The following is a 25972-nucleotide window of genomic DNA, read 5'->3' as shown; positions in this document are numbered from 1 at the left end:
GTATGACTCGCCATTCAGAAACAGCATGGGATCAGTGTGACTCAGCCTTCAGAAAGAGTACAGTAGTCAGTGTCACACGGTCTTCAGAAAGAGTTCAGGAGTGAGTATATTTCAACATCCAGAATCAGTATGAGTCAGTGTGACTACGTATTTAGAAAGAGCACAAGAGTCAGTATGACATGGCTTTCAGAAACAGCACAGGAGTCAGTGTGAGAAGACCTAAAGTAACAGCATGGGAGTCAATGAGTCTTGGCCTTCAGTGTGACTCAGCCTTCAAAAACAGTATGGGAGTCAGTGTGTTACCGCTTTCACAAGCAGCATGGGAGTCAGTGTGACTCGGCCTTCGGAAACAGCACGGGAGCCAGTGTGACTCGGCCTTCGGAAACAGCACGGGAGCCAGTGTGACTCGGCCTTCAGAAACAGTATGGGAGTCAGTGTGTTACCGCTTTCACAAACAGCACGGGAGTCAGTGTGACTCAGTCTTCAGAAACAGCATGGGAGTCAGTGTGACCTGGCCTTCAGAAAGAGTACAGGAGCCAATGTGACACAGCTTTCACAAACAGCATGAGAGTCAGTGTGACTCAGTCTTCAGAAACAGCACGGGAGTCAGTGTGACTCAGCCTTCAGAAACAGTATGGGAGTCAGCGTGTTACCGCTTTCACAAACAGCACGGGAGTCAGTGTGACTGGGCCTAGGGAAACAGCACGGGAGTCAGTGTGACTTGGCCTTCAGAAACAGTACGGGAGTCAGTTTGACATAGATTTTACAAACAGTGTGGGAGACAGTGTGACTCGGCCTTCAGAAAGAGTATAGGAGCCAATGTGACTCGGCCTTCAGAAAGAGCACGGGAGTCAATGTGACACAGCTTTCACAAACAGCGTGAGAGTCAGTGTGACTTGGCCTTCAGAAAGAGTATAGGAGCCAATGTGACACAGCTTTCACAAACAGCGTGAGAGTCAGTGTGACTCAGTCTTCAGAAACAGCACAGGAGTCTGTATGACTCAGCTTTCAGAAAGAGTATGAGAGTCAGTATGACGGACTTCAGAAACGGCACAGGGGTCAGTATGACTCAGCCTTCAGAAACACTATGGGAGTCACCGTGACTTGGCCTTCAGAAACAGTGTGGGAGTCAGTTTGACACCGCTTTCACAAACAGCATGGGAGTCAGTGTGACTTGGCCTTCAGAAAGAGTACAGGAGCCAATGTGACACAGCTTTCACAAACAGCGTGAGAGTCAGTGTGACTCAGTCTTCAGAAACAGCACAGGAGTCTGTATGACTCAGCCTTCAGAAAGAGTATGAGAGTCAGTATGACTTGGACTTCAGAAACGGCACAGGAGTCAGTATGACTCAGCCTTCAGAAACAGCATGGGAGTCATCGTGACTTGGCCTTCAGAAACAGTGTGGGAGTCAGTTTGACACAGCTTTCACAAACAGTGTGGGAGTCAGTTTGACTTGGCCTTCAGAAACAGCATGAAAGTCAGTGTAACACAGCCTTCAGAAAGAGTACAGGAGTCAGTGTGTCATGGCCTTCAGCAACAGCACCGGAGTCAGTATCACGTGGACTCAAAGCCTGGTTAAATTTAACTGTGGCCTCATGGAGTTCCTTATTTCTACTGCATGGTTTATGCTGTGAACAATGCCTGTGTGTAAAATTAGCATGTAGCTTAATATATACTACTGTGTATGCGTAAGACTGATCCAGAGCTGTGAGGGACAATGTGCATGTTCTTCTGGCCTGGACTGTCCTGAATGGTGAGGGCAGTGCAGGAAGAACCTTCTTGTCCTCATGTTACTATAGCAAACACCCTGAAAGTGCTGCAACTCACACCCAATCCAATTTAGCCCTATAATGTCCCTGCATGTGGACCTGTCTCTGCAGGACTGAAGTCTGTAGTATACTCTAATATCACTTTACAGAAAACAGACAGGGGGGCACCTACTATGATTTTTTGAGACGTGATTTGTTGCCCCTAGTTGTTTTTCTCTGGGACCCTGCAGGATGTCCAGGGTATCAATGAGGGTATTCAGGGTTCCTTACACATATGTTAGAAGTTGTGGGGTCTTCCTCATGGAGGTCAGGAATGTCATAGATCTGCAGGGGTGGACTGCATTAGTAGAGACCCCAATATATCTTTTTGTGGACATAATTATGCTATGCTACACTTAGGCTGTCTTCTTGGCTGTCAGACACTAGTCCAGCCAGTGATGCTACAGCTTGCTGTAAGGGTGTTCATCCTGACCAAAAGCAGGGAGAGTGTGGAAGGTTGGGGAAGTGCTCATTCATTTTTTTTTAATTTGCAATATGAATATTGTGAATGACACAAGGGGAGATGCTCCTGGAGTACAGTAAAATTTGTTGTGCATTAAAGTGTAGATGCGGAAAATCAGGAGCTCCTTAATAGTAATGGTAAATCAAGAGTCCAGCTGGAGAAGGGGTGGAAAATCAGGTGCTACCTGGGGAAATCAAGAGTGTTGGCAGGTATGCATTGTCGGGAAGCACTGGTACCATATGCTGGAGCATAGCACTGTATTGAATTTGTAAATAACCATATGTGTAAACAGCAGGGTGAACATTGATAAGAAGGAGCTTAAAGGGCATGGTTTTCTCTGTCCCCAGGTTCAGCTCCAGGCTGCTAATGAGACCAGCTGTATGAGGGCCAAGCTGGGCTCTTTGCAAGGTGAGACCATGCACCCTGCAGACTGACAATCATTTCTGCTGCTAACAAAACAACCCCCAAAAGAGGTCAATATTCATTCAGTATTTATGAGCTTTGATACATTAAGACTGAGAAGACATTATGGAGCCATGAATGACTAATATGTGTCACACACCATGATAAAGGATGCATATTTCATGATGTGACATTGCTGAATGTTGAAATACACGAATAAATAAAAAACATCAAAACAGTAAGCAGCCTGACAGCACAACCACAGACTGACAAACACATTCAAAATGTTTGTGTTAAAGTCATTGTAAACAAATACACATTATTTATCTATTTGCTCTACTTACACTATATTGCCAAAAGTGTTGGGACACCTGCCTTTACACACACATGAACTTTAATGACATCCCATTCCTAATACATGGGCTTTAATATGGAGTTGGCCCACCCTACGCAGCTATAACAATTTCAGTTCTTCTGGAAAGGCTGTACATAAGGTGTAGGAGTGTGTTTATGGGAATTTTTGACCATTCTTCCAGGAGAGCATTTGTGAGGTCAGGCACTGATGTTGGACGAGAAGGCCTGGTTTGCAGTGTCCACTCTAATTCATCCCAAAGGTGTTCTATCGGGTTGAGGTCAGGGTTCTGTGCAGGCCAGTCAAGTTCCTCCACATCAGACACACTCATCCATGTCCTTATGGACCTTGTCATATTGGACTAGGAAGCGGCCATCCCCAAACTGTTCCCAAAAAGTTGGGAGCATGAAATTGTCCAAAATGGCTTTGAATACTGCAGCATTAAGAGTTCCTTTCACTGAAACTAAGGGGCCAAGCCCAACCCCTGAAAAACAACCCTACACCATAACCCCTCCTCTACCAAGTTATACACTTGGCAAAATGTAGTCAGGCAAGTGCCGTTCTTCTGGCAACCGCCGAAGCCAGACTCGTCCATTGGATTGCCAGACAGAGAACCGTGATTTGTCACTCCAGAGAACATGTCTCCACTGCTCTAGAGTCCAGTGGCGGCGTGCTTTACACCACTGCATCTGACACTTTGCATTGTTCTTGGTGATGTTAGGCTTGGATGCAGCTGCTCGGCCATGGAAACCCATTCCACAAAATTCTCTATGCACTGTTCTTGAGCTAATCTGAAGGCCATGCGAAGTTTGGAGGTCTGAAGCTATTGACTCTGCAGACAGTTGGCGACTTCTGCACACTATGCGCCTCAGCATGCGTTGTCCCCGCTCTGTGATATTACATTTCTACCACTTTGTGGCTGAGTTGCTGTTGTTCCAAATTCCTTTCACTTTATTATAATACCACTAACAGTTGACCGTGGTAGTAGCAAGGAAATTTCGAATGGATTTATTGCACAGGTGGCATCCTATCATGGTACCATGCTAGAATTAACTGAGCTCCTGAGAGTGACCCATTCTTTCGCAAATTTTTGTTGAAGCAGTCCGCATGTCTAGGTGCTTGATTTTATACACCTGTGGCTATTGAAGTGATTGGAACACCTGAATTCAATGATTTGGAGGGGTGTCCCAATACATTTGGCAATATAGAGTATATACAAGCAAATGTGACAATACAGGGGCACGTCAGAGGATGTGATGTAGTACACAGGCACAAAAGAGGATGTGATGTAGTACACAGGCACACAGGCACAGGAAGTGGGAATGTGGTACAGAGGTACATAGTAAGGCATAATAAAGAGAAATGGGGTAGTAGACCCTCCAAAGATTCAAGTGTTTCAAAAGTTCCCCTACAGTGTATTCATCATCCAAGACTTATGGAATAATTAAAATTGAAAGTTCAGATAGAGTGGAGTCCTGGATTGATATCTACTGTCTGTTAAATGCTACAGTGTTTACATCACTTAAATTGCTAACAGCGAAGTCCCTCAAATAAGTGAAATTATTTTGGAAGCCTGGTTTAGACAGTCAAGTTGGACTTGGAACTTCTGGAATAGATTTAGGGTTAATTTAAAAATGTGAGTATCCACTACCTATTTTTATTGAGTCACTGAAACAGTGATTTGCTTTTCTGCCCTCAAATTCCACCACCCTTTTTCTATCATCTGTCACCAATTGCTGCTAGCAGGAGAAAAGTAAATTAGCAAGAACTGTCAGCTGAATCATTATCTCAGTCCTTGACCCTCCTCCTCATTGTCTCTGGTTTTGCATGTAAAAATACAATTATAAAAGTAGTTTAGTATATGCCATTAATGTATATTGCATTATTGGAGACTACAAATGAAATAAAGTGAGTTGCACTTTCAACCACAATCATAAACTCACTGAAAAGTGTCATGGCAGTGAGACATACCTAGTGATACTCACCGGAGATGCTCTTAACCGTTTGTTCGTGCTACACATTTATTATAGTCACATGTCAACTGAAGCTTTCAAAACATCTGTGTTGACTGGGCCTGAAATCTTTCTAGCTGCTTCTTACCCAATTACTTGCATTTGACTTTGTTCCTCAGAAGTAGTTAGCATAAAAATGACAGGTGGCTAACCATAGCCTACGATACTTTGCTCCTGTAAACAGGTTTTCAGAAATATATTATGATAAATGGTATTGCAATGCTGACTGTTTAATATCGCCTGTTTCTTGCTGAGTGGTAATGCTGCCAAAGCCTACAATTAAATCAAGCTCACACTAAGTACATCAAACAGGAGCCAATAATAGCAAAGAGCTCTACTCAGCTCCAGGTTCACTCTGCGCCTAGGTCTCATAAGGCACACATCACTCACTGCTCTCATTTTATGCTTGTCATCAAACTTAATTTGATAAAGATGAGCTGAGTGTTCAGTTGATTCGCACGGATAATAAATCGGAAACACCAAAGCCGGAAGGCAGTTGTCAGTCAAGATTAATGACAGTTGCAGACACATAAAACCTGGAACTATTTCACTGTGAAAAGTACAGAAGTTTTACTGTGCATGATTTGCACCAGCATCTACCAAGGGGGACTTATCGGTAGAGTTGCCCGACCCACCAGGAAATTTATTTCTGGCTTTGAGCCTGATGTAAGGACATAATTTTTCATGTAATTCTAAGTTTTATGCAATAGGTGGTGCTATAAGACAGTGGCATACTTCCATATGTCCTACTTCAAGAAACTTTAAGAAATGTGGTTTATGAACCATATGGTACATATGCATAGGTACCACTGAACCTGTGTGGTACATACACACAGACTGTGATGCTTATACATAAATCACTTGCAGATGACCGGGGTTGTGCTGAGGTAGTTTGCACACCCTACGGACTATTTGCAAGGTATTAAAATTGCTACATGCATGTAAATGAGTATGCAGACTGGGTTACATTAAGTAGATCCTCGAAGCACAGGAAAAAAGCCAGGAGACACTATGGACAGTATATTTACCAAAGGACACACACTCACACACGGTCAAGTTACAGACACTAATTGCCCTAAAACCAGTGCACCAAGAGAACACCCCAACACTCAACCACACAGCTGGGGGGCGGGAATAAAATCCATGATCCTAGGAGCATGAGGACATGGTACCACCCACTGAGCCACCACACCTTGTATCCAATAAACAGTATTTTTTATTGTTCTAAGGTCATTGGATTATTGCAAGGTCAGATTACAATCTCCATTCCCGTGTGATCAGTTACCTGTGGCGTAATACACCTGCATTCCCTCTAGTAAGACCCCTGCCACATGTTCAAGCATTGCGTGCCAACAGCCCAAGTTTTATTACTCGAACTTAGGGCTGGGGGATGTGTGATATCAATATTCACATTACATGTTAAACACATGCAATTCAACACATCGCTAGGAACACAGTAGTCAGCTGGGTTGAGATTATGCTTGGCTGGTGTCAAATTTTTCATACCATGAATCCGTCCAGACAGTATAGTGTGATATACTGTATTTTCAAAATGTCATTTTGAGGTACACTGGCAGTATTTTAAAATGTTGGCAGTAAAATTCAGTGGGGGGCTGAAGGCGGGGGGGGGGGGGGGGGGGTCCTCCTGATCAGATTTCCAGAAAGCAGATCATCAATAAGTTTTGCTGAAACATTTTTACTTTGTCACAGGAAATAAAACTTAGCAAGTGCTGTGCGTGTATGACTATGCATGTGATGGATAAAGAATCTTGAATCCTTTGCAAGTTTAATGATTCTTTCTTTTCATGATTATGTAGTATATATTTAAAAACATCAGTTTACCTCCACTACTTTTGCATGATCGCTGCATGCGTTATCTGAGAAAATCATTATTTCGAATGTAACCTGAGGGAGCAAAAACGTGGACTGTCTGTGGGTCCCCAAGGACCGGATTAGGAAACACTGCACTTTGCTATGGTGTTAGTGATACTCCTCTCTGTCATCAAACCTACAGTTAGGTCTTACTTCCTAACTCCTATCCCCATGTCACATATTAATTCTCCAAGGCTTACAGGGCATGCAGAAACCTGGAGATGGCCGAGTGTCCTTTGATGCACTTAAACTGATAGTATACTGACTGACAACTGAACATACTTCTCAGCAGAGAACAGTGGAATTCTTTTTTAAAAAACATAACTGTGCATCAGATGTGGGGCTAAGACCAAAGTGATGACAACACAACCTCAAGTCGGACGATCTAGGGTAGGGGTGTCCAGTCCAGTCCAGTGTTCTATCTGCAAAGTGCCGGTGTGTATGCAGCTTTCTGGGATAACCTTTATGTCAGCTGCTCAAACCCACGTGTGAAGACTTTTCCGCCAGTCAGTCCTTTAATTAGTAATCTAAACCTGCATACACAAAGGCCATTTCTGGGTAAGTTTGCCCACCCCTGATCTGGGAACTACATTTCCAACACACTGTGGTCTTTATCCGTGGTCTGAGGATTAGAGATTTGTACGTTTATTTACTTCATACCCAGTGTAAGAATTAGTCTGCAACTGTGTGAGGAACTAGTTCATGAAAGGAAACTTCTCCAACCCAGATTCAAATTGAAAGTGATATATGTGGCCAATATTTCCTAGCAATTATCCATCTGTCCAACTTCTTAAGGTTCTCCAAGTGAAGGTCATGGGGAGGCTGGAGTATGTCCCAAGCAGCAGAGGGCACAGGGCTGGGTGTTACTAGATAGGATTCCAGTCCATCTAAGGGCATTCAGAGCAATTAATACTGTCAAGTAGTGTATCGTTGTTTTAGTAATACTCGTCATTTTAATACAGATAAATTTGAAGATACTGTAAAAACAAAGTTCTCTCTGTAATAATTGCTGCAGCTTCAGAACTCTGGGGTTCAGTTGCTACCCTGGCTGTGTGTGTGTGCAGAATATGCACATTCTCCTTGTATTTGTATGGGTTTCCTCTTAAAAAACATGCAGCTGTGTGAATCGGTGTCTGTGAATTTCCCATTGCATGTGACTGCATTCCTTGTGATGGACTGACATCCCATGTTGGGTGTTTAATACCCAGTGCCATGTGTTTTCTGGGTTTGTGTCCACGTAGAGGGTTACAGTTTCCACTCCATTTTATTTGTTTTTAATTTAGTGAACCGTCATGCTCATACAATACTCATCAGAACAAATTCATGTGTATGGCCCCTGAGAACAGCTAAACTCATCAGTGTTTCTGAGTTCATGCAGGTGTACCTGGCTTAACGTGAAGTGCACAGCCATGCGGTGGGTGGGTTGGTGTGGTTTCCACTCCTCTTTCCACCACTGTGCAGGCGGACAAACTCAGCTGAGCAATTAAACGCCAAAGCAAATGAAACAGTGGAGCAGAAGCGGCCTATTAATTACAGCTCAGGGGTGAGATGGGCACCTAATTATGGGCTCTATGTGCTGTGTGTCAGCTCTTCCGGATGTGGAGGCATCTGTGTTGCATCTCCAGCTATTGTGTGTGTAATTGTCACACAGTGTGGTTCTGAAGCTGTGTGTGTGTGTGTGTGTGTGTGTGTGTGTGTGTGTGTATATATATATATATATATATATATATATATATATATATATATGTGTGTGAGTGCAATATTATGGACATTCAACTGTATGTGTGTGAGAGAAATTTGTGACAATCAACCCCTGCCGCGCAGTACCATCCCCAACCTGTGGGGTAGTACATAGTTATTGCCCTTAGTCCCTCCAGCAGTTTTAAGGAACTGCGCTCATGTGTGACTAATGGAGGTGGCTGGGTGGAGAGGCTGAGTCCCAGGCTGACTCAGGCTTATCTACCAGCTTTAAAGAGAGGGAGGGAGGGAAAGAGGGAGGGAGCAGGCAGCCCACTTGTTCCCTCTGGGCTTAGGGCACTGGGCCATCTGTGTGCACTGAGGATCTAGCCAGCACACAGGGGGACGGTACTGTGCTGGCCTCTTGCTTTGCATCGCCTCACTCTGCTTGCTCACACTAGGAGTACAGCTTGGGTTGATCTGGAACACACTCACACACAAGGTCAGTGCCACTTTCTTACTTCATGCATCAGGGATGAAAGTGTTAAGTGCATCATCTTCTTACTCTGTTTGTACTGGGCAGTGATGAGAAGATACTACCGAGAAACATGTTTTCAAAAGAAAAAAGCAAACACTATAAAAATATCATTATTACTCTTATTATTGCTGCTGTTGTTGCTATTATGCTTGTTGGCCGACTGCTAAAAGTGGAGGCGAAGCCTTGATCTTTGTTTGTCACATGAGCACTTTCACAGAGGGCCAGTATTTGTCATCTTGTGATGGAGCGGTGTGGACACCTGGCACACGCTGCTCATCCTCCTTATGCTGACAAACTAGAATACCAATGGTTATCTGAGAAATTGGCACTAATCAAGAACGTTCATCTGGCTTTTTCTGCTCACTTTCCCAGAGAGGTCTCTTGTATACTGAAGAGTAAAATCTCAACATAGTGAACCACAGAAAAACGCTTTTTTCTTGTACTTCTTGCTTTTCTTGTTACTGCCCAAAGGAAATCGAACAATGACAATTAGTTGTATAACAGTCCGTAGTTACTATTTATGGTATTGTGATATTCTTTGAATTATTCCATTGTTTGATGTTTATTCACAGCAATGAGGAATCTTCTCAGGTATACTTGTATCTCTGCAAGAACTTGTCAGATGAAAGTTCTATTTTAAAGTGCAATGTGTCTTTCACTATTTCTGCTGGAGCTCCCCTGCAGCTCTGAGGTTAATGATATGTGTGCTGGGGGGAGGGGTGCAGTAAATAGGTCAGGGTTTTAACACTAAGCAGGCAAATCCTCCGGATTTAGCACTGCTGTGACTGTTCTCTGCATTTATTTAATGAAGCAACACAGGAAGTGAGCACCGACAAGAAGTCCCATTTGACACTGATTGTTCCTTCAGTGATGCATTGGACAAGGAGCTTGTAACACACAACTACACGCGGGGAACATGCTGATGATTTAGTACATGTAACTATATGTAAATGAAATTATAAAATTATCATTAAATTAAGAGACTTTTAAAAGTGATACTACAAAGGAGTGTAACTAGAGACACCACGGGAGTCATTTGCATGCCTGAATGAGTTTATTTTTATATTTTTAAGTCTGAAAACTGACTAAAATAGCCTTAAATCATATGACCAATTTTCCTACTATGGGTAGCATGTATCACAATGGAGAGTCATTGGTAGTCGTAATTGTGGTAAGAAGAATAAATGTACAGTAAATAGCCATTTGTGTGTGTTCTACAATTCAAGTTCTACAATTTCGCTGAGCCTTAACAGCACTACAAACCATAATAAATGTAATTGGTTGTATGTTTTTATTGGCATGGATTAAATGTTCCTCCTTCCAAGTCCATGTGTATCCATTACGTGCAGTAAATAGTTACCCTTTAAGTGAGCATTTATTATTGAGCTCATTTTCGATTTAAACGTGGACTGAATACAAAATCAAACATAGTTAGCTGTGTAAAAGTTTGTACTGTGCTTTGTAACAGGACACACTGATACAGATACTGTGTAATAATTCACTTCCAGCAATTAGTAGACTTACATTATTACCTTTAAGCATATTATGTGACAGGACCACACTAACACAGGTGCTGTATTAGTGGACATAGCACTGAACTCCTCCAATTTGAGCACAGATGGTAGGTAATGCTATTCAGGATTAGGGAATAAGCTAGCAACAAAGATGGGGGTCACTAACCAATCAGAGAGCACATCTTGAGGGGTCAGATGGGTGGAAGCACACTGATCATCTAAGAGCTGCCATACTGATACGCTACTATACCAGATGGGCTTTTAACGAGATATTAAACGTGTCTCCTCTGCTGGCTCACTAGCCTGTGTTAATGCTTCTTCACCTCATATTTTAAGATGCTACACCCAGGATGTACTCTACACTTAGCTGACTCCATACAGGGCTGACGGATTGTAGCATATGAGCCTCATCTGGTGTTTTAGTCAGGACAGCAGAAGTGCACAAAGGTTTGGGAACAGGAGCATATCAGCATGACTTGGTTAGGTTCTATTCAGGAACACAATTGAGCCTTATTCTGTGTAATTTCTTCAGACATAGGTGTAACAAAATACAATTCAAATCAGAAATACAGCTCAGGGGTCTACGATACGGGGCATGGATTCAGACCCCAGTACGGCTCAAATTTAGGAGGAAATTGGCCAAAAATCATTCAAGCTGTCATAAATGTATGTACACTCTTGTCAAAACTGCTGCCTATTAATGTAATTTTTCCATTCCAAGATGTGATGATCAGGTTCAGTTACCTATAGGCTTGGATGGCTTTTGCAGTGCTTTCAAAATGTTACAAAAAACATTTGGATCTAAACAGGGTTAATTCAGAGCTGAATCGCAGTGTATCGCATTAGAGGAAACTGCCTCGGACACAAGTAGAACAGGTGAGGTCCATACATTCTAGCATTTGCTGATAGAGTGGAAGTCTGGGCCACTAGGGAACAGAAAAGCGTGAAATGGGGAGTTTGGAACGGAACAGAACTGCAAAGGAGGACTTGGGGGTGTAATACACTGACAGGCCTTCTGATTTATTTGCCTTTATGAGTAGACACTGGGAATAGGGACCCGGTGGGCAGAATTACGCATGAGAGAGAGTCATGGGCCAGGCACTGTAACCCAACATGAAAAAAACACTCCAAGAAGGGTTAGGTCCTCTGCGATTTACTCCCTGTGTTGTAGTAAATTTTAAAATAAAGACTTCAGTCTATTCTACTTGCTTAGATAATCAATCATCTATCTTCGAACCACTTAATCTACACAGAGTCAGGGTTGGGGCCTGAGGGCTATCCCAAGCTGCAGAGGGCAGAGGAACATCCAGGACATGATGGGGCCATCACATCTCTCTCTGTCATACACACACAGTCATTCACTACAGGCAATTTACAGATTGATTAGTCAAACTGCATGTCTTTGGACTGTAGGATGTGGGAGATCATGCAAACGCCAGACGCACACACACATATGCCTACACACATACAGACACACACACAGACACACACACAGACACACACACACGGCAGAGATTAGGGTCAATACCACATCCCTTGTGTTTTGAGGCAACAGTGCTATACTTCACAATAAATCTAATGACGTATGACTAAATGTTAGATGTTGTCAATATGGGGGGGGGGGGGGGGGGTCCTCTTCAGTTGATTTTGCCAATATGGGGGGGGGTCCCCCTCTGCAGATTTATTGCAATGACTGTTAAACATTATAATTAAAATGGAATAATTTTTCATGTTTAACATTTTTGTTAGAATAGTACAGTTGGATTATTTTAATTTTCATTAAAAAAAGAACATGTTTTACACACTATTTAATCATGTGACGATTATACCATGTTGTTGACATTTACTGCTTCAGGAAGCATTTGCTCTGTACTAATCTGAGAGTGTATTTAAAAGACTAAGCCTTAAATAATAATAGAGGTGAAATCTGATTGGTTTATTAATTATTTACATAATCAGAGGACTGCCGATAGGATGCACTCCATTAACCTTTACAGGTAGCTGCTGTGTAAGCCATCACAGTGGGTCATATGCTCTGAAGACCTGATGGCTCAGGCATTCTGCAGGATCCCTCCTTCCAGTCAGGATTTGTGCGGCTAACTTTCCTTCATGAGTTTTAACAACAGCCCTCTTTTGCTGGGTATTTCTGGAAACAGCTTTTTAAAAGCGCGTCTAACATATAATTAGCACTCTGATTAGCAATGGGCTCTGAATTAATGAATGCCTTTCATCACCATTTGAAATTCACCCTGAAATTCAAATAGCAAGACTCCACAGAAGCCTCCTTGCTGTTTGTTGCCTGTTCCTGTTTCCCAAAAGAGCAAGAGTGCAGTGTTTTGGGTCATAGAGCTGCTACAAAGGATGGAGCAGTGGCAGAACACAGTGTGTCCAAAGTATAGACCTGATTCAGCTCCCGGCCTCTAAGTAAAAGGGTTTAGGACAGTGACATGATCTTCACATGCTTACTTGCTTACACTCCACAGTGGGTCCAAGCATTTGTCCTAGCTAAATGGAGCTTGCATGACAGTCCATAATTAGATAAGACACAAAGAGGAGCTGTTTGTTTTCCGCTGGGCTCAGGATCAAGTGATGACTGTGTGACTGTCTCTAATAAAGCCCCAGCAAGCAGCCAAGGCCAGGGGCCACGGGGTTCTCTGCTCCCAGCAGACAGACTTGCAGATGCATACAAAGGCAACTTTGTACTGAAGGGTCCAGAGAAATCTTAGCCACCATGTCTGTACAGCACTGCCCTTCATATGCATCTTATAGCCAAGCTACATGGCTATTAATCCATGAGTACGGGCATGTCTGCTATAACATCACACACACACACACAAACCTGCTCGCTCGCACACACACACACACACACACGTTTGTATTCATATCATTGTGGGGACTCACCATTCATTTCTATGGGAAAAACCCTAATCCCAACAATAACTACCTTAACTCCTACCTTGCCCTAACCTTAACCATAGGTAACCATAGAAAACATAAGACTTTTGGCATTTGTAAGTTTGGTATCACTTTACATGATAGGGCACAAATAATATAGCATTATACTATCATGTATGTATTAATTAACCATAAAGTAAGTCTTAGTTACATGTGAATCTCATGTTAATTCATGATTAATTAATACATATGCATGTTTTATCAAGCAGTTACTGCATAAGTTACTACATCCAATTTTGTAAGCCTTTGTGAACTATTGAAGGAACTACTGAAGGAAGAAGTCATGAACAACATAACTGATCTCATGTTTGTTCATCATCAATGAATGCATCTTTTACCTGAAGTAATAACTATATTTGTTCATGATTTGTTCATAATTTGTACTTCAGTAGTAACTGAGTTATTGCTATGTATTTGTGCACCATCAAGTAATGTTACCTTGAGGTTTTGATTGTAGTCACAGATTTTTATAAAATTGAGTTTCCCCTTGTGGGGACTGAAAAGGTGGTCCCCACAACGTTAAAATAACAGATTTTTTTTAAAACTTTTCTTTTACATTGAATACCTGAAATTTCACCAGTATTCTTCTTATTGCAATGGAGTACACTTTGTGAAAATTAGTAGTGGTGTGTATCTTTCTCTTTCATACACAAAGACGGTTCTGGGGGTGAGGGGGTAGTGCCCCCATGACAACATGTATCCCCCCCCCTCCCATTGGGTCTGAAATAAATGTATTATTATTATTATAATAATAATTATTATTATTACTTACATATATATTTGTGGGCTGGGAACAGGCAGGATACAAACAAACATATTTTCTTGCCGGACTCTTAACGCGGTGCATCGGGTGGTCGAGTCACTTCAGTGGGTGAAAAGCAGTGTTAACAGAGTTAATGCTGGCAGTTTATACTTGGAGGACATTATGGTGAAATGTACCTAACCCCCCCCCCCCCCTGCCAGTTGAAATGGTGTGGAATTGTCACTGCTCATACACATCTAGGTACATGATCTGACTAAAAGTTTCCTGAATCAAATCAATTTTTTTTATTGCACTCCTAAAAATTTGCACTTCCAAATCAAAGCACATGGGCTAACTGAGCTAACTGAGTATTAAGTGTATTCCTCCTTCGACCTGTATGTTCAGGCATGTTATTCCACTGCTTTTCCCTTTTTAGGAGATGCGTATGATCCAATTCATGGTTTGGAAATACACATACGAAATAGCAGAGCTGTCTGTATAAGACTGAGCTGAACTACTCAAACTTCCAAACATGTCTTATAACGATTTATTTTGTTGTCTCCTTCTGATGTATAGCCATGACTATATGAACCGTAGCTCCGGTTTGGTCTAAGGCCTAAATGACTTTCTCATTATACTATATATCAAAATGCATTTGAATTTCGTTTACTGAAGTTCAAGTAAATTGCCTTAGTATTATTCTGAAATGCTTTACATATCAAAATTACATTTTCACAATCTTTTTGCTATTTTTTATGGTTGGGAAAAGTTTGATAAATACCTTTAATCTACACAACTATGGCTTCAGGCCCCACCACAAACCCTAATTAGGATAAGTGAATCCTGTAGATAACGGAGATTTTAATGGATCTCAGAACCAGAAGACTTTAAGCACATGACCAGAACCCAAATACTAAATCATTGCATAAGAACCTGAACTTTTATAATTACAATCAGAATATTTTACTCAGCCTTAACCACTGCGTATGGCCACCTTGGTTTACAGAAAAGTATAAGCAGTTGTAGACTATATACAGGAGTGCTGGGTAATAACTGTACTAACTTACCAGTAATAACTGGGTAATAACTGTGATCACTAGATAATTACCAGTAGTGCTGGGTCATCAAAAGGTTTTTAGGGTAATTATCAACAGTGTGGGATAATTGCTAATCCTGTGGAGACCAGTGTGATCCACCTCCCAGCCAATTTCAATCATGGAAGATGCCACAGGATTGTTTTTAACATCTCAATCATGATCGCACAGGTCCTCCTTGCTAGATGAAACTTTGGTGTAGAGTTTCTATTCATCATATTAAACATCATTATTGTCTGAGGACTGACGGTGGCACAATAGTGCAGTGGTTAGCACTGTTACCTCATACCTCTGGGCCCACGGTTTGAGTTTGTACCCTGGCTTTACTTGTATGGAGTTTGCCTGTTTTCCCCACGTGGTTGTCAGGTTTCCCTGGTTTTTCTGCCATGGCCCAAAAACATGCTAAAGTGAATTGGAGATGCTAGATTGTAGGCATGCACAGTGTGTGTGTGCTCTGTGATGGGTTGTTGCCCCATCATGGATTATCCTCTGCCTGGTGCTCATTGGCTCCCAATCTAAATAAGATATCTGAGACTCTATGTTGTACTGCTGTCTATGGTCTTGTGCACAGTGTGTATGACTGCTTCATGAGAACATGGTTCTTGTCATTATGCTTGCAGGGTGCATCTGTGTGAAACCAGGTGGTTGGCCTGCAGAGCCACGTCTGGTGTGAGCATGAACATGACTATGAATGTCAACATGAACCTCAGCACCAAGGATGGGAAGATCTTAGATGGAGGTTTGAACGTCATGCTGACCATACGGCTGCTGATGCATGGAAAGGTCTGCTTTCCATTATCTTCTTCATACTGTCTCCCATATTTCTCCTGCTATTTTTCTGCTGCAGTTTTCCCTCCTGATTTCTCTCCTGCCATTTCTACTGCTATCTGTCTTGTTGATTCTTAATGTTTGTTCTACTTTTTTCTCACTCTCTATAGGAAGTTGGAAGCATAATTGGAAAGGTACGAGTGTGCCATTTCTAAGTGCTTTGGACTACTTCAGTTTGATTGGGAAAGACACTATGTTCAACTTTGCTTTATATTCTTTACTTACAGAAAGGAGAAACTGTAAAAAAGATGAGGGAGGAGGTAAAGCTATCAATCTTATTAAATTTTTACCAAATAAGTGATTATTACATTATCATATACTCATGATTAAGTGCTAGAAAACACAGGGCACAAGACAGGGTGCATCCTGCAAATATTACCAGTCCTTGCCAGGTGCACGCACGCACGCACGCACGCACGCACACACACACACGCACACACACACGCACACACACAGTGTAGACATGCTTAAAGCACCTTACTGCATGTCATTGGATGGTGAGAGGAAAGCAAAGTACCGTGAAGAAACTCACAAACAGGAGGAGAACATCCAAACACCGACACAGAACTGGGATCAGAATCCAAGCCTACTACACTAGAGGCATGAGGCTACAATGCTATCTATTTGAACCTAATATAATTATTCTATAAAAGTATACTGTAAGAATACAGCACCTTGCTCTGTACAGTTGTGTGGATTTGACTGAGTATCCCTCTCTATTCCTGTTCCTTTCTGTCCTCCTACTTGTCCTTAAATGTTTCCCGTATCTCTTCTCATCCTTGCCTCATGTTTCCTGCTGTCTGCTCTCCATCTGTCCCCTGCCTGGCCATTAGAGTGGAGCACGGATCAATATCTCAGAGGGTTCATGTCCAGAGCGGATTGTCACCATCACGGGTCCCACAGATGCCATCTTCAAGGCATTCTCCATGATAGCGGTCAAGTTTGAAGAGGTTTGTGCTTCATCTCCATCTTTACTATGCTGTGTTTAAATACTGTAATTGACTTTCTATCTCAGTGTTTCCCAATCTGGTCCTTCAGAATCCACAGACTCTGTTGTGAAAGGCGCTATATATAAATAAATTGAATTGAATTTCACATTTTTGAACCCTCCTAGCACCCGGTAGGGAAGGGCAAAAATGTGCAGTATGGCAGGGAGCTGGGAGCGAGCAAAAACCGTCTGGAGAAAAGCCATGTCAGGAGGGACACTTTGAGCTACTTTAGGTTTTTAACACTGTGCTTTGTCTGGATAATTTCTTTGAAAGACTCATCCAGCTGTTTCACATTAATATAAGTGGCACATGCATGATTATAGGAGACTGACCAATCAACCCACAGTAAGAACTCCAAGTCCTTTTAACTGTAATGGTAGCTTACAAATCTTGCCCTAGCTCAGAGTGTCCTCTTGACATGAATTATCTGGTCACCCTAGTTAAAAGTGTCTCATCTTTACTCTACTGATAACATCCTTTGCTTGTAACGTGCCATCCTTATTCCTGCAATTTTGTATACTTTGAATTAATATACAGGTAATATGCCATGCATTGATAAGCAGCATATAATTGCACATTCATAAATAATACTTTAACATTTCAGGACAAACTGAAATGAGGTTGTGTTGGGCTACAACAGAACATGAAAATGATCTTATATAACTGGTAATCAGCCACAGGTGAAACGAGTCATTGTCCTCGTTTGGCCTCGCCCCACCCAGGGATGCTCATGCCTCCCCAGTCTTACAGATAAACAGTTTTTGAAGGGGTTTCAGAACCAACGGTATTTGCAAAATCTGTAGAATTTTGTATTAAACAGAAAGAAAAATAATGGGTGATACTGTGGGTAGCACTGCTGCCTCACACTGCCAGGTTTGGGGGTTCAAATCGTGTGCGTGTGTGTGGATTATATTTATATTACATTGTGGGGACCAAATGTTCCCTACAATGTAATTAAATCCTGTTATTTTGACGTCGTGGGGACAATTTTTCAGGTCCCCACAAAGATCTGTGATTGCAATCAAAAAACTAAAAAAGTATTTTGTTTGGTTTACTTATGGTTAAGATTGGGTTGGGGTTAAGGACATCATGTTATGATTAGAGTTTTCCCCATAGAAGTATATGTAGAGTCCCCACAAAGATATAATTACAAACCTGTGTGTGTGCATGTGTGTGTGTGTATGTGTGAGTGGAGTTGATGATTCCCCCCTATTGTTGGGTTTCCTTGAGATATGCTGGTTCCTTGCTGCAGTCCAAAAACATGCACTTAGGTGAACTGGGGCCTGGCTAGTGGATGCAATACAGAATTGCACATCTAAAAAAGATAAAGCAATGGATGCAAGGGAAACACAACTAACTCGATCAATAAACTGCATAGACCTGTGGTGATCTGGGATCTTATCCCAGGATGCCCAGGACACAAGGGATGAGGCATCCTGGATGAGATGGATGGATGAGTATTTTGCAGAGCATATGCCTACATACAGACACACACACGCACACACACACACACACACAATCTGGCCAATTTAGAGACATAAATCTGTGCTCTAATGTTTCATCCACAAACAGGCTGGATATTCTAATTAAAAGCACTGCAATGGTATCCCTTTTATGCTTCTGGAAGCAAGGACAATGCACACCACTGGATTTTTTGTGGCTGTGTTCTTTGTGCAGCAAGCTGGACAAATTACAGTAAATCTCACGATTAAACCAAAAACAAGCATTTTCCCCTCATTTACCTTACGCTTCACAGAAACCTGGACCAGTGTGCCCATTCTGGACACCACAGCACTACTGCTTGGCTTTTGGTTCTACAGTGTGGGTTGGAGATTTTTGGGGGAAATCAAGAGGGGGTGGAATCATTTATCACATTAATAAATGTAATTATGCCACAGTGTTCCCCTGACCTCAAGCCCCTTTTTCTTTGACTGTTAGCCCTTCTATTCCTCTTCAACATTCACCTCCTAATTTGCCTGTGTACAGATTATCAAGGCAGAATGGACAAAGCCAAGTTTCCATTTTATCATTCTGAAAAAATTTAATAACCCCAGAAATACAGGCAGGACATCAGATGTGCCTTCAGACGAAGGTCAATATGCAGGTGAAAATTCAACTCTGCAAAGCCTGTTGTTGTGACAAGGAAAAGATGGACCAGTGAAGTCATACGGAACCTACAGTGCTGTTTTTACTCCAGAGACTGCAATATTTTTAAGAATGAAACTAGCAACCTGGGTGAATACACTGACACATAAGGACAGGTGGATTCCTACAAAGGTCAAGGTTAGATGCAGCAAAGACAATGTATGGTTTATAGCAGAGCTCAGGCAAGGAAAGAAAGATGAAGATCTCTTTAAAACAGCAAAGTACCAACTGGAGAAGGAAATCAGAACAGATAAACTTCTGAAAGGTTACAAGCCACTTCACAGCCAATGACCCAGGCGCAGCTTGGAAAAGCATGAAGACAATCAATAACAACAAATGAGGAGAAGCACACACTCTATAGATGACTACTTTCTGGATAACAAACTAAGTCAGTTCGACTGCAGAGTTTACAGGTCAATGGACAATGCACTCAATGTGGGTCTATATTTCATGCTCTAATATCTGCACTGCCTGGGGGACACACAAAAGAATCCTGATTGTGGACTGTCTTAAGAGCTCCTACAAAATGGACTGTCTCAGCTGAGTGTGCTTGTAGACATGCTAACCCTCAGCACTAAAGCACCACAGGGCCATGTGCTATCGTGTCCATTCTTCTTTTTTTACGTCCAAGGTTTGTAAAACTCTTCAAGTTTGTAGACAACCCCATGAAATGGTGATACGTCTGCTTATCGATGGCATGTCAAGCCATTGGCATCCATGTGCAATTACAGCCCGGAGCCCTGGAATCTTCCAAGCCTCCCTTTGGAGAAGCAGAGCAGCAGAATCCAAGCTCAAATAAGGCACAAAAATAGCCTTTTCTCTCCCATGCAATGTCTCTTATCATTGTCATTTTTCAGTCACTTTTCCCACCTACTATTTGTATTTCTGCTCCATCCACTTCTATATACTTAAAAGTGCATAGTGCCTTGATCACTAGATATTCATTCCCATAAATAACTATGTGTATATGAGCAAACCTATTGGGCCAGTAAAGTGTTGTTAAAACTCACACACAGAATGCTACTCGTAACATTGAACTACGACTCCAACCCAAATTACAAATATAATGATCTATGAAACTACAGTATATGCTGCGTTTATCAGTCTGGGAAGCATTTCTTCCTGAAGCTTTCGGCAGGTGCAGTGTGCTTTCTTCTCTGTTAATACATGAGAACCTGTGCAGTGAGCATTGTTCTCTGTTAATACATGGGAACCTGTGCAGTGAGCTTTGTTCTCTGTTAATACATGAGAACCTGTGCAGTGAGCATTGTTCTCTGTTAATACATGGGAACCTGTGCAGTGAGCTTTGTTCTCTGTTAATACATGAGAACCTGTGCAGTGAGCTTTGTTCTCTGTTAATACATGAGAACCTGTGCAGTGTGCTTTCTTCTCTGTTAATACATGAGAACCTGTGCAGTGAGCTTTGTTCTCTGTTAATACATGAGAACCTGTGGATGATGGGTAGAGATGGCCTGTGACATATGACAGTTATGCCCAAAAGCTGATGAATAAACATATCATAAAGCACAGATATGGGTTACAGTACAACGATGGCCATTCCCGTGCAATTATGAACACGGTCACAACCAGCACCGATGAATAACACCTCCAGAGTGCAATTTTGAATGCATGTCCTGGTGTTTGTGACCCAATTTGTCCTGGCAGGAGATCAATGCATCCATGACAAACAGCACAGTGACCAGCAAACCTCCGGTGACATTACGACTGGTGGTTCCAGCCAGCCAATGCGGTTCACTCATAGGCAAAGGAGGATCCAAAATCAAGGAGATCAGAGAGGTAGCATCTGTACTTCGCCATGTTGACAGAAAACTGCCGATACGTTTTATTGGGATTTAGATGCAACTAGTAACCTAAGGAAACAGATTGTTATAAAGTTAAATATGTTTAAACTTGTAGAAAATATGAATTCTCATAGTATAATCACCCGAAAATGAGGTGTAAATTCCATGATATCTATAGAAATGTGAGAAATACCCATCCCTGTGGTTATGTGGGCTGGGTCTCTGCTGCAGTGCTGTTCCTTACTAATATGCTAAGGTGCTACTAAGATGAAGCAGTAATGCTATATAGCAACAGCTGCTGTAAGGAGATGGAACAGTTTTTTAGGTTTATTAAGAATGCAAACTGCCTAACTTTTATTAACTCACCTGTCTGACTTTATAAGCCTTAATACAACGGACTGTCAACCTGTCTGTACCCAAACAAATGTGTCTGTATCCTGTCTATGTTTTCACTCAAAAAAAAAAAAAAAAAAAAAACTATGTAGGCTACATTTTTTAAATTCACCATTCACCATGATGGCGTTGACCTTTGGTTAAGAAGAAACGTTGCTGGCTGTTGTGTCTTTGAGCACAAGTGAACCCAAATTTCCAATTTCTGTGTTAGACCACAGGGGCCCAAGTTCAGGTGGCAGGCGACATGCTGCCCAACTCTACAGAAAGAGCAGTCACTATCTCAGGCTCCCCAGAAGCCATTATCCAATGTGTGAAGCAGATCTGTGTAGTCATGCTAGAGGTGGGCACCTTCTGGTTTGATTGACCTACACATCATATGGAGACCACTGAACCATAAATATACCAACAATGTAAAGTTTTATGATCATTCTACATTAAGAATCAGTTACATAAATAAATGGATGTAAGATAATGGTGCAGATGTTTGGATTGACTGTATTGGGCTCAGTGTGAATGTCTGCAATGCTCCTCCCTGTCTTCAGTCTCCACCCAAAGGTGCAACCATTCCTTACCGCCCCAAGTCCACATCAACACCCATCCTTTTTGCTGGAGGACAGATGCGCACAGACACAATTCTGGGGTCAGCAGGGACTCCTGCTGTATTAGCACAGCCTCAGCCCTCACCAGTGAGTGTTTGTCTCTTTTTAATTAAAACATAAGGAACTTATATTTTTGTAAATGTGACAGCTTTTCAATATTTGTTCACTACACTGCAACTATAGTCTTCACTGTCATGGGGGTTTTTGTCATGGATGTTTGTTTATTGTACAATATAAATTCCTGGCTGGTTTCAAGCCACATTTTACTTTTTGAAAACTGTGATAAAACTATTTTTATAATGCTGACTACTGAAGTACGCCTTGGGATTGGAAGTCTAATTCGATTTTCTTTTGCATCACCAGGACATGCCTGAGATATGGTCTGCAGGTCCTAAGGTACTCATTTAAGCTCGATCCTAGTAGAGAGGGCCATTCTCTCTCTAGTCTATATGTTGCCCAGAACATAAAGAGCTTCATCACTATGAATTTATTTACATGAAAGCAGAGTGGCTCTTAGTTTTATATTGCATTGAATTTCTACAAGCGATACATCCACAATGGCCTCATAATACAGTTGACACAAAAACATAAAGATATACATACATCCAGAACTATCGCCTTTCAGGTGACTTTGGGGAGTGCAGGGTCAGCCAAACTCTTGTATATATAGAGGTACAGCATGGCTACCTTACATACTAGTATGAAGGGCCTTAATTTACTTGAACTCCAGCTGGTAGCCAATGAATGAAGCCTAGAACCAGTGACACATGTAAGTGTTTGGAGATGGAGTGTAAACCTACAAGGCCTAAGTCACTGCAAAGAAGACAGTGATTTTGAGCTCACAGTTAAGTTGTGGACTGACTGGGCACACTACAACTAAGATAATTGGGTAAACTCACCATAACATACAGGGGGCAGCATGTGGCCTCAGCACATTTGTGGCTCCTTGAGCAAGGCCCTTAACCCCCAGCTCCCTGGGTGCTGCTACAGGTGGCTGCCCTTCACAGACAACTTACTTTACAAAGAGCAAGTTGAGAGAGGTGTAAAAACAACTTTATTAAAGTATCGATTATTATTATATCAAAACTAGAGAAAATGCTTTGAAGTATTGTGAGAGGCTGGAAGAAATACTCATTTACTGGTGCAGATCATCACTGATCACTTAAGTGATCATATAAAACAACCGAGGAATATGCAAAATGAAGTCAAACACCGTCTTACACCCTAAAGGCCGCGTGGTAATGATACAAATTGGTTGTTCCTCCCTCTGCTTCTCTGTTTTAAGGGTGGACAGTTCTGGGGCTCATGTGCCAGACTCAGCTGGATTTTGTTTCAGTTCAGCTTTTTGGCCTCTTCAAACAGCTGCTAGTTACATATTACAATTACTGGGCTGCACCCTGGATAGGATTTTGGAGACATTGTCTGCTAGGACAACACCGGGAACACAGGGAAAACACGAGCCACAGAGCTAAGGCCCAAATTCAGCCCACACCCCTGGAGGTGTGAGGCTGCAGTGCTGACCACCAAGCCATCACTTTGGATAAATATTTGTACTAAACAACAACAAAATATGTTTCATTGCTAAACATTGTTGACTTATTTCTTCTACTACTAAAATATTACAGTTCTTTAACACATTTTTCCAATGAAATATACTAATTATTTATCAGTTCTTTAAAAAACTTAATTCGTCAGGTAATCCACCTTGATGCTGAAAAGCAAGGATTTTATAGTGTTTCTTAGGGAGGTACTGTATGCTTTGATCCTATATTTCACTCTGTGAGATGCTTGCTTTTATGGTATAACCACAAAAATGTAACATCTCTCAGACCATGATGACAGACTGCTGAAAAGACTGTTATAACTATACTGTAATCTCAAACTTTTTCTGTTGTGTATTACAGACATTCACCATCCAGGGGCAGTATGCTATTCCCCATCCAGACGTGAGTTCACAGACACCACCCCCACCCACTACCCCCCCCACCAGCACCCCAGGAACCATCACCACCACCCCCCACCTCCACAGCAACCCCTTCTAAAACCCTATTTTCTGTGTTGAAACGTCACAGATTAACAACAACATCTAACAGAATAGCTTCCTGTTTGCACTTGATAGGACACTTCACAGGGCAGATAGACAGACAGGTAATCAGAGGGGCAGATGGGCTAGCAGATATTAAAATAAACAAGCAAGGCTGGTGAATACTGAGAACGTGATTGACATACAGATATGTAATAGATAGCAAAGGAGTCATGAAAAAGAAAAAGACAAACAATATATACAAAATATAGATGTATACAGAAAATAGATAAATACAACACCCTCCACAATTATTGGCACCCCTTGTAAAGATTTGTATAAAGGGTTAGAAAAAAAATCAACCTTCTGGTGAAGCAGCTTCATGTCACACTTAAAGATTGAGAAAAACCCAACCTTTCATTAACATAAATTTATTCCAAGAATTCCAAGTATTTTTAACAAAAACACATGTGCCACGATTGTTGGCACCCCTGCTTTTAATACTTTGTACAACCTCCCTTTGCCAGTATAACAGCACTGACTCTTCTCCTATAACATTTTATAAGGTTGGAGAATACAGAGCAGGGCATCTGAGTCCATTCCTCTTTACAGAATCTCTCCAGATCATCCAGGGTCCTAGGCCATCTCTTGTGCACTCTGTTCTTCAGCTCAGTCCATAAGTTTACAATGGGGTTCAGGTTAGGGGACTGAGATGGCCATGCAAGAAGCTTCAGTCTATGCTCAGCTAACCATTTTTGTATTGATTTGGATATGTGGTCAGGTCATAATTTCCAGGGATGTCAATAATTGTGGAGAGCGCTGTATATTGGCAAAATGGATCATAAGGAATTGTGCCGACAAACAGAATGGAGGATACAAGACAGACAGGAGCATAGAGACACTGTGTACAAGCAACAGACAGACAGGAGCATAGAGACACTGTGTACAAGCAACAGACAGACAGGAGCATAGAGACACTGTGTACAAGCAACAGACAGACAGGAGCATAGAGACACTGTGTACAAGCAACAGACAGACAGGAGCATAGAGACACTGTGTACAAGCAACAGACAGACAGGAGCATAGAGACACTGTGTACAAGTAACAGACAGACAGGAGCATAGAGACACTGTGTACAAGTAACAGACAGACAGGAGCATAGAGACACTGTGTACAAGTAACAGACAGACATAGACAGGTAGGAACATAAAGATCTTATATATAAGCAGACAGACAGAGGGGCTATCAGGCAGACAGACATAATCACTGAGATGATGGTGTACAAACAGGCAGGCAAACAGAAAGACAGACAGATAGGCAAATAGACAGACAAACGGGAGTGTAAAGATCTAGTGTAGAACCAGACAAATTTCTAACTGGAATTCTTTTAGTCAAAAGAAAGATATATTAAAAGACTTTCTTCCTATCCTGCTGTATTAACAGTGGCTGTAACAACAAAAGGTATTTGCAATTAAACAGTTTTGATCAATAAAATGACTGCATGTACTTTGATTAATAATTAATTTTGGAAATCAAACTGTAACCATATTAATCCAGTTAATCAAAGAACTTAGAGAAAAGCTAGGGGGTTCAGTGGTTGTCTTACTCTGAAATAATTCCATTTGATTGGTTAGCTCTAATTTCCCCATCCTACCCTGCAGTTGACCAAGCTTCACCAGTTGGCTATGCAGCATTCCCCCTTTACTCCCCTTGGGCAGAACAACCCCACCTTCCCTGGTACGTACCCAGCACCTCCTGGGAGT

The 25972-nt window shown here is 41.8% G+C and overlaps 1 protein-coding gene and 1 long non-coding RNA gene across 9 annotated transcripts in view; one reads left to right on the top strand and one right to left on the bottom strand.

The window, feature by feature from the left end:
• The window catches only part of LOC111851108 (poly(rC)-binding protein 3-like), a 66710-nt gene that overhangs the window by 31209 nt on the left and 9529 nt on the right, over positions 1-25972 (top strand). For 3 of the 7 annotated variants that reach the window (XM_072717015.1, XM_072717014.1, XM_072717020.1), the window contains exons 4-14: positions 8289-8453; positions 16051-16213; positions 16369-16392; positions 16486-16518; positions 17092-17208; positions 21058-21189; positions 21799-21927; positions 22130-22273; positions 22550-22582; positions 24091-24132; positions 25871-25946. In XM_072717015.1, coding sequence (XP_072573116.1) covers positions 8410-8453; positions 16051-16213; positions 16369-16392; positions 16486-16518; positions 17092-17208; positions 21058-21189; positions 21799-21927; positions 22130-22273; positions 22550-22582; positions 24091-24132; positions 25871-25946 — 937 coding nt within the window. In that variant the 5' untranslated portion in view covers positions 8289-8409. Of the gene's footprint in view, positions 1-2619; positions 2681-8288; positions 8454-8895; positions 9090-16050; positions 16214-16368; positions 16393-16485; positions 16519-17091; positions 17209-21057; positions 21190-21798; positions 21928-22129; positions 22274-22549; positions 22583-24090; positions 24133-25870; positions 25947-25972 lie in introns of those variants that run through there. The other 4 variants (XM_072717017.1, XM_072717016.1, XM_072717018.1 and 1 more) reach the window with 3 other exon arrangements.
• LOC140592730 (uncharacterized) overlaps positions 1-25972 on the bottom strand; it is a 61665-nt gene that overhangs the window by 29499 nt on the left and 6194 nt on the right. The window lies entirely within an intron of this gene.

Source organism: Paramormyrops kingsleyae, chromosome 9 (assembly GCF_048594095.1).
Source record: "Paramormyrops kingsleyae isolate MSU_618 chromosome 9, PKINGS_0.4, whole genome shotgun sequence".
Lineage (NCBI taxonomy): Eukaryota > Metazoa > Chordata > Actinopteri > Osteoglossiformes > Mormyridae > Paramormyrops > Paramormyrops kingsleyae.
This window is presented reverse-complemented; position numbering and strand designations above follow the sequence as displayed.